Below are 10,482 nucleotides of genomic sequence, written 5' to 3'. Positions count from 1 at the left end.
CCTCGGTCTTCCACTGCTTCTTTTTCCAACTACATTCGCATCATAAATATGTTTAACCGTTCTTTCTTTACTCATACGTTTCACGTGTCCAATCCATCTCAACACACCTTTGTTAATTTTATCGATAATGCTTATCTCAGCATTACATTCATTCCTTATTTCATCATTCGAACATCTATCAAACATCGTTTTGCCACACATTCCTCTGAGGGATCGCATTTCGACTGCATTCAGTCTGCTTTCATCCTACTTTTGCCAACTCTATGCTTCGCTTCCGTACATAAGGGTTGGAACCAGAACTCCATTGTGTACTGCTAGTTTAGCTTTCGCTGATAGATTTTTATTTGTTAAAACTAATTTTAGTGCACCATTCACTCTGTTCACTCTCCTTTCTATGTCTTCCAGCATTCATTCTCCTTTCTATGTCTTTATCAATCCTTCCATCCCTAGAAAACATACTACCCAAATAAACGAAATCATCTACCTGTTCCAAAATCTCCCCATTTACCAATATTTCACACTCAGATCTATATTAATCTCTTTCAAAAACCATGATTTTAGATTTGCTAAGATTCATCAATTTCTAACACAAAATTATATCAAATCATGCCTATAAACTTTGTCATAACTAACAAAATTCATTTTGTCAGAAAAATTATATTAAAGCAAGCAAGCCAATTTTTTAAATCGATATAACCAACAAAAAAATACACCCATAAAAGTATAAAAAAATATTAAAAAATCGTTTTAACAAATATTTTTTTTTAAATGCTTACATTTTTTTAACGTTGACACCACTATAAAATAAAAAAGGATATTTTTCTAGTTTTTATAGTTATTTTATCTAATCTGAGGATATTTATGCACCAAAAAATTATTTTTAAGTATTTCGTATTCCAAAAAAAAACAATCAATCAATGATAATAAATTATATTTAATTACTTGTAAATTCATATAGATTTAAAATACTTAAAATATCTTAAAATAAAAATTTACGACACGATCAATTAGATATTGCCTTTAAATATTATATTTTGATAAATGTTTACACGGTGATATGAAGAATATTGCAAGGCTGGGAGATAAGCATTATCAATTAAATTTTAAAAAAGGTTTGTCGAGATGGTTTGGGCATGCGAATTGAATGAGTAAAAAATTAAAGTAAAACAATTTACACTTAAACCATCCTATGAAGGGTCGTAGGTCGTACAAACCATGTGAAAATATTAAAAAACAGACTACTACAATTCAATTCAAACTCTTATCCGCAACCCAATGGTGCATAGGGCACTGCATTATATAAACACAGTGTTATCTTGATATTAAACACACGAAGGAAAGGTGATCAGCCCTCCGCTTCAGGTACGAGTCCAGGATAATATTGAATAAATATTAGAGTGAAAAAATCACTTAAATTTATTTGACCCCCCCTGGGAATCGAACCCGGGACCTTCAGAACCGTAGCCGAGCGTGCTGACCATACTACGGAGGTGCATTACATATTATACCACTTAATTATATTTCTCATCACCACTTAATTACAACATTTTGAGTGTGTCCAAATACTTGTTCACAAAATCTGGATTATCTCCAATTACAGGAGTTATTTTCATATTATTTTTTGACATCTCATCAAAGATGAAGAAGAATATGGAAGTCATCTACATCTATTATTTTTTACATCTCACCAATAGATGTCTCTAGTGAAGTTTTAGGGATTCATGAACAAGGTTTCTAAATTGGTTCATATATATAGAACTTCCAAGAATTTGAGTAGTGTGGTTGTCAATAATGGGTAGAATTGGTGAATGTTACACGTGTGTAAAGTGATCACTCAAACCAGCCTATGACGGTCGTAAGCCCCGTAAATGCCCAGACTTCCATATTCTTCTTCATCTTTGATGAGATGTCAAAAAATAATACCACTTAATTATATTGACATGTCAAAATAAAAATAGATGAAGAAGAATATGGAAGTCTTGGCATTTACATGGCATAAGACCTGTTATAGGCTCGTTAAGTGATCACTTTACACACGTGTAACATTTACCAATTCTACCCATGATTGACAATATCACTACTCAAATTTTGAAACTTCTACATAGATATATTGATCAAACTCGTAACACAGTATGTGCGAGTTCACAACAGCCATCTATGCTGGGATGAGGAAAGCTTTCATGAAGCGGAGACTCTTTTCATTTATATGTGAGGTCCGAATCCTGCATAACATACTTATACTATAACATACTTGAGAAACGCTCAAAACATGATTTTCTAATTATTTTTATAATTGGATCATGTAATTTATTTACAACATTTTAAGTGTGTCCAAATACTTGTTCACAAACCTGAATGATCACCGCTTAGAAGTTATTTTTAAAAATTTTGACTTGAAAAGAATATAGAAAAATTTCGCGGTTATTTTTTTTTAATACATTTTTGTATTGCATACCTCGATTAAAATCTATGTACACGCCACTGTATGAATGAATTATGTAATTTTTTCGATGACTGTTAAAAAAAATTGGTTGTTTATCATAAAATGTACAAAGTTCACAAGTAATTACCAGTGATTACGATTAAAAATATATATATTTATAATAATAAAATATTATTTATATCACGAAAATGGATCTGATTAGAAACAATACTTATTATTTCATAGTAAAGATTGATTAAAAATAATTATTTAACCATCACGCTGCTTTCCCTCAGGGGTAGGCAGAGAGAATAGTATGCCACACCAATCACATCTTTTCAAACATACCCGTCGTTTATTCTATCTCCTGACTTGACCACTCCCAAGTATTTGAAGTACGGCTGTCCAAATTTAAAACACAGTAAGGGACATTTTTTTGTAGTAGGTTTTTTTTTGCATTTATGGACTAAGTAGACTCTACTTAGTCCAAAAAATGCAAAAAAAACCTACTACAAAAAAATGTCCCTTACTGTGTTTTAAATTTGGACAGCCGAGTACTTGATCATGCCAAGTTTCTCTCGGGTTTCCTTCATTTCTATTACCAACCAAACTAGACTCATAAATTTATTTGAGTGTTTTTTAAGGGGAATTTTTTTTTAGGCTTAACAGAAATATTTTCTTGAATACTTTTTTTAAATAATAAAATACAAGTTAGTTGACTCAAAAATCAGTGTTTGACTTAACATTCAATATTTTTTCGATATCTCATCAAAGATGAAGAATAATATGGAAGTCTGGGCATTTATGAGGCTGACGACCGTCATAATCACTTTACACACATGTAACATTCACCAATTCTACCCATTATTGACAACCACACTATTTTAATTCTTGGAAGTTCTTTATATATATATGAACCAATTTCAAAACGTTGTTCTCGAATCATTAGAACTTCACAAGAGACATCTATTGGTGAGATGAAAAGAAGCTTTTTTACTGAGCAGAAAATCTTTTATTAGTATTTGGGATCCGAATCCTGGATTAAAATCACCTACCGCTCACTCCTTTCAAGAACGTCATAAATCAAAAAATAAATTTTTCAGAAGAACGGTTTTAAAGTTTAAAAATATAATACAATGTATAAAAAATAAATATCAAGTCACTTATTGAACTTTTTACTATGCAACAGATCTTTTTAGGTATAACCTAAAGGTTTTTTCTCTATTTGAAAAATGCAAGTATATTTAAAAAAAATAATTAAACAATACCTTTTCTTCCAAATTGCTAAAACAACACTTTTTACCCTGTGGCGGGTAAATATTGAGTTTAAAATATGCCACTTTCGCTAGGATATAGTACATTTTCTGGGCATTCCGAAAACATGCACAACTAAAAATTGGCGATTTTTGATTTATGACGTTCTCGAAAGGAGTGAGCGATATATGAACCAATTTCGAAACGTTGTTCTTGAATCATTAGAACTTCACTAGAGACATCTATTGGTGAGATGAAAAAATGCTTTTTTCCTGAGCAGAAATTCTTTTATTAGTATTTGGGATCCGAATCCTGGATTATAATCACCTACCGCTCACTCCTTTTAAGAACGTCATTAATCAAAAAACTTAACTTTTCAGGAGAACGGTTTTAAAGTTTAAAAATATAAAACAATGTATTAAAAATAAATATCAAGCCACTTATTGAACTTTTTACTGTGCAACAGATCTTTTTAGGTAAAACCTGAAGGTTTTTTCTCCATTTGAAAAATTTTTAGTTTATTTAAAAAAATTCTTAAACAATACCTTTTCTTCAAAATGCAAAAACAACACTTTCTGCCCTGTAGCGGGTAAATATTAAGTTAAAAATATGCCTCTTTTGCCGGGATATAGTACATTTTTTGGGCATTCCGAAAATATGCACAACTGAAAAATTAACGATTTTTGATTTATGACGTTCTTGAAAGGAGTGAGCGATACATGAGAAACGCCAAAAAATATCATTTTCATTTTTATTATTTAAGCTTATAATTTGACCAGTTAATTAATTTGAACACACTCAAAATGTTGTGACATTTAGTACATAAATTATGGAATTAAAAAAAAACCTTTAATATTGAAATACTCAATTTATTTTATTCACAAAATAATATTCAACATTAGCTCGTTGTCGTAGCTTTTATTATTTTTTTGAACATTTTTTTAAAGCAAGCACTGGTTTAAAGTGCGATCTCAGAGTAGTTAATATCCAGGACATTTGTACAGCTTGTTGATTTTCCTGACGTCACCCCACGTCAAACCAATGTTATTACTCAGTGGTTGATTTGGAATCTGTAAAAAAGATATTTATTCATTTATTTTTCAAAACATATTACAGACATAAGTCGTATATATAATATTCCCGATGAGTTATCTCTATTTCTCATTTTGGGACATGGGATTAACGTTAACAAGACTGGAATACAACTAATGAAATTACAAATAAGATTTTTTTAAATAACCAAAACTGATACATGGCAAAATATAAAAACAATAAACAGGTATAATAGGCATAAGAAGCAAAATTTAAAAATAAATAATATATAAAAAAATAAAACCCTTATCCGCACCCCAATGGTGCATAGGGCACTGCGTCATATAAACACAGAGTTATCTTGATCGCTTACATGTGAAGGAAGGGAGATCAGCCCTCCGCTTCAGGTACCAGTCCAGGGTAATATTGAATAAATATTGCAGTGAAAAAATCACTTATATTTATTTGACCCCCCCTGGGAATCGAACCCGGGACCTCTAGAACGGTAGCCGAGCGTACTGGCCATTACACTACGGAGGCGGATAAAATAAATACATGAGAAAAATATATGGTAAGAAGCATATTTAAAATAAACAAATGAGAAAATATAAAAATAGAGAAAATATAAAAAATGAGAAAATATAAAAAAATATAAGGTAAAAACAAAATAAGAAAATATGACTAAACACTACATATATATCTTTCCATAAAGTATTTTTTCAGATCATTTATTTTGGATCCCCGAATGGGTTTTATTTTCAATTTCAATTTTTTTTTCAATTTATTCAATAAAAAAATAATATATACATAACAAAAAATATTCAAGGCGTACATATTAAAAGTAAAAGTAAGCTAGAAGACTTAAAGGTGTAGAAGAATCCCGCTTCGGAAAACTCCTTCGGACACATGGAACAGATCAATATCCAATGTGATATTGTTCAACATAGCGGTAGCTCTTCCTACAGGCATAACCATCGGCAGGTTGGTCCTGTGTATAGGAATGTGAAACAATCTATGCCGACGCTGTCTTAGGTACATACATCGGGAACATACAGACCAATGCTCCGGATAATTTCAGGATTATCGATCATACCGCGCAACAATCGATAAAAATGAGTAATTAAATACACATTCCTTCTAGTCTCTAAACTATTGTAGCCAAGCATACCCTGGAGAAACTGGGTCGGGTAGAGCCAAGGAATTTTATATGTATGTATTTTGTATTTAATCAATTATTTTTAACCCTTAGCACTCGAATGCCGCCATAGAAGCGGCATGCCTGGTTTTGCCGTATTACTCTAGTGCCGTTGCTATAGCACCAAGAAAATATAGTCCTAATACTAAATACTTTTAACGTACGTTTATTTTCTTTTCAACATAATTAAACCAGAATCATATAAGAACTATGAAATACTAATAATATATATGTTTATTAATAAATAATATTAGAATTGCAAATTAATAAATGAAATACTGTCCACCTCTGCAGTGTAATGGTTAACACCCTTGGCTACTTCTCTGGAGGTCCCGGGTTCGATTTCCAAGAGGGGGGGGTCAAATAAATAATAGTGATTTTTCACTCTATATTTATTCAATATTACCCTGGACTGGTTGGTACTTGAAGCGGAGGGCTGATTACCTTTATGCGTTCACCTTCATGTGTTAACGATCAAGATAACACTGCGTTTATATGATGCAGTGTCCTATGCACCATCGGGTAGCGATGAGAGTTAATATTAGCATACGAATAAATATTTTAAAAACCCAAAGATGATTCTTTCACTTTACAGAGGCTAAAAACTTTATCTAAACTCACAAAAATGACATATCATGATATTCTATAAAAACAAGAAACAAATATTAATTAAATATTATATTTTTTAATTACGATGATTGAAGAAAACTCTTGTTTTTTACCACTTGAGTTTTATTATAGACTACATGTTTCAGAAGTTAAACTTCCATCATTCAGGTCTGTATAATATTATAAAATATAAAATATAAAATTGTTCTATAAATAAGGAAATAATATTTTAATATTTTAGTTATTATACAGACCTGAATGATGGAAGTTTAACTTCTGAAACATGTAGTCTATAATAAAAATCAAGTGGTAAAAAACAAGTGTTTTCTTCAATCATCGTAACATGTCTTACCACAAAGTTAATGCCGAAACAATAAATAAAATATTTTTTAATTACTCCATTAACGAAGTATACCTCCAATCGGTATTAGAAAAAGAAGACTCAGGTATAACCTTCGACACCAAACTCAAATTTCTATCACAAATAACTAAAATTACCAACTAAAGTATGAGAATGCTCGGTTTCATAAAGAAAATTACTAAAGACTTCGATAATACATAGCATTATGTACAAATAAAATAATATGAAAATAACTCCTGTAATTGGAGATAATCCAGATTTTGTGAACAAGTATTTGGACACACTCAAAATGTTGTAAATAAATTATCTGGTCAAATTATAAGCTTAATAATAAAAATTAAAATGGTATTTTCTGGCGTTTCTCGTGTGTGTGATTATAATCCGGGATTCGGATCTCACATACTAATATAAGAGTTTCTGCTTAATAAAAAAGCTTCTTTACATCTCACCAATATATGTCTCTAGTGAAGTTCTAGTGATTCAAGAACAAAGTTTCTAAATTGGTTCATATATATAGAACTTCCAAGAATTTGAGTAGTGTGGTTGTCAATAATGGGTAGAATTGGTGAATGTTACACCTGTGTAAAGTGATCACTTAAACCAGCCTATGACGGTCGTAAGCCCCGTAAATGCCCAGACTTCCATATTCTTCTTCATCTTTGATGAGATGTCAAAAAAAAAAATATTATGTACAAAATGGCTGCCGCCATTAATGGCGGCATCTTTGGTTAACCAAAGAAAAAAACAATAAAAAATGACAGTAATGTTTATCTTACCAGCGGTATGATTGTTGGCTGACCATTCTTACTGAAGGAATGGGCTGAATACTGCATCACACTTACGTAGTCGTACGACTCATCGAAATTGGTCACCTGGCTGGATGTATACTTATTGAAGTTATGTTCCATACCTGTGGACAATGATACAAAACATATATTTTGTATTTTATTAAAATTAAGCACTTGAATATACCACGTTAATGAGTTTTATTTATATTTAAGACTAGTTTCGAAAACGACAGATGTTTTCATCTTCTGGTACAAATTAAAACTTACAAACAAAAATATATTTAGGTGTATTTATAGGATAAAAAATATAGGAAGGGGGGTCAAGGAACAATTTTTTTGTAAAAGGAAACATTGATAATAATGGTGACGTATTTTGAAACAGTATATTATCAATTAATGTCTGAATTGAAATTTTTATGTATTTCTAAATTTTCTAAATTATTCATGACTTGACCTTTATTTAGAAAATCAAGAACTGGCACATGGGAGATAAGGACTCCATCTGACTATCCGTAAACCACCTGACTATCCAAAAGTTGCATCACTTGGTACGGGAGACAATTTTGTCGTTAGAAAAGACACGTGGCTTCATATTCTTACCAGCTTCGATGTTTTCCCAAGCGACTCTGACAAAATCGTCTCTGTTGTGGGTACTTTGCATGTGATAGAAGCCGATAGCGTGCAAGAACTCATGGGTGGCGATGTAGTGATACACGCAGCCATTTCCAAGGTTAAGATCTTGGGCTCCTCCAATCATGCCTATGTATGACCAACATCCAGCGTTGGATTTCTGAAAAAAAAAATACATGAAGAAAAAAATTGATGAAGGTACAATGACTAATGTTTTAAATTAGTTGTTTACCTAAGTTGTTATTTGAATAAAGGTTTTTTAAAAAAAGTTGAATAATTTTACCATCAAAACGATGAAAAATATTGGAACACAGAGGAAAAACATTACTACATGTCGCTCACTCCTTTCAACAACGTCATATATTGAAAATTGTCAATTTTCAGTTGTGCATATTTTCGGAATGCACTATATCCTAGCAAAAGCGGCATATTTTTAACTTTATATTTACCCGCTACAGGGCAGGATGTGTTGTTTTTGCATTTTGAAGAAAAGGTATCATATGTTTAATTATTTATTTAATATGCAAAATATTTTTCAAATGGCTTAAAAATATTCAGGTTTTACCTAAAAAGATCTGTTGCACAGTAAAAAGTTCAATAAGTGGCTTGATATTTATTTTTAATACATTTTATTATATTTTTAAACTTTAAAAAAGATCAACTGAAAAATCAGTTTTTTGATATATGACATTGTTGTAAGGAATGAGGTATGTATCACTTATGATAAATTATGTAAACTATTATCACTATGAAAGATCTAGAGGCCTGTAAATATCTAGACTACAATATTCTTCTACGTCTTTTTTGAGATGACAAAATGAAAAATAAAATAATAAAAAAATAAAGTAGAGAAAGCCAGATTTGTGAACGAGTATTACAAACACCCAAAATATGGAGACTTTTGATAAATTAGTGTTTTTATTCAGCTCAAAGGGGAATTTTGAAAATGTGGCAAACACTGCAGCAAGATAAGTATTTTTATTGAATTAAAATGACTTACAATGACATTAACGTAATTCGGGTTGTAGGCAGATTTCTTCTCAAATCTCACGCAAGAGTAATATGCAATATTGTATAATGCATTTTCAATTAAGTACGCCTCATCAGGAGCTGTAAAAAATGTGTAAAAATCATATAAAATAACATTCAATTTTAATGAAAAAAAACAGCATGGAAATAGAAACTGCAGAGATATTCAATATGGACCATTAAAATCACTCTGAAAATCAGAAATTCCGTTAAAAGTGAAAAAACTAAACTTCAAGTAAAATAATATATTTAAAAAAATATTTATTTCATATGCTCTAACTACATTTTTGTCAATTTTGAGATATTTTGTGTATGTTATCATCTGACCGTTATCTACAAATGTAAACAAACATAAAAATATATAAAAGATATATTTTTATATCCCAAAAAAGCTAACTACTTAATTTTGACAAAGCATAAAGTTTTGAAACGATTGAATACATTATTTTACCATGTTTTTAAATGTATAATACTGGTTAAAAATGTCAGATTAAGCCGTTATTTAATAAAAAAATAAATATTTATTGATTTGGCGTTTAATTTGTAGAACTCCGTTTTAATTTATGTATTAATTTTAAATCAAACACAGATTTTTAGAGTCTACTAAGTTGTATTATATTAACAAAAACACAAAAAAAAATATATTGTGACAATTGTTTCGCCTTGTTAGGGCATTATCAAACGAATGTGAAGATCAAATGGACTACGGTCCTTATGTAGCTATACAATTCTAAGTGACAGTTTTAACACGTGCAGCAATAATTTATGGGAGACAACAGTAGCTAATTGGGGATGTAGGTATGTACCCTTAGGGTACTTAGAATTGTATAGCTACATAAGGACCGTAGTCCATTTGATCTTCACATTCGTTTGATAATGCCCTAACAAGGCGAGACAATTGTCACAATATATTTTTTTATGTGTTTTTGTTAATGCAATACAACTTAGTAGACTCAAAAAATCTGTGTTTGATTTAAAATTAATACATAAAAAAAAACCTCTCCTGTAAAGTAACAAATTTGTAGTTAGAGTACTTTACGTAGGGGCCGTCGATATTATCATTGAAAATCTAATTATTGTCTGCGGAACTTACTGAAAGCAGAACTGATGGTGTAGTAGACGATATTGTTGGTCCAAAGTTTGTTGGGGTTAGTTATAGCAT

At 30.7% G+C, this 10,482-nt stretch overlaps 1 protein-coding gene across 1 annotated transcript; it reads right to left on the bottom strand.

Annotated features, from left to right (window-relative positions):
* Positions 1–4,529: 4,529 nt before the first annotated feature.
* LOC148300501 (zinc metalloproteinase nas-13-like) lies at positions 4,530–9,401 on the bottom strand (the record flags this gene model as incomplete). Its single annotated transcript, XM_088274677.1, has 4 exons — positions 4,530–4,746; positions 7,650–7,783; positions 8,262–8,451; positions 9,292–9,401. Coding segments are annotated over 4 exons (524 nt in total), but the record flags the coding sequence as incomplete, so codon positions are not given.
* Between the last annotated feature and the right edge of the window lie 1,081 nt (positions 9,402–10,482).

Source organism: Brachycentrus maculatus, unplaced genomic scaffold, assembly GCF_059751285.1.
Source record: "Brachycentrus maculatus isolate JH-2025_06_01 unplaced genomic scaffold, ASM5975128v1 h1tg000705l, whole genome shotgun sequence".
NCBI lineage: Eukaryota > Metazoa > Arthropoda > Insecta > Trichoptera > Brachycentridae > Brachycentrus > Brachycentrus maculatus.
The sequence above is the reverse complement of the archived record's forward strand: the minus strand, read 5'-3'. Positions and strand labels throughout refer to the sequence as shown.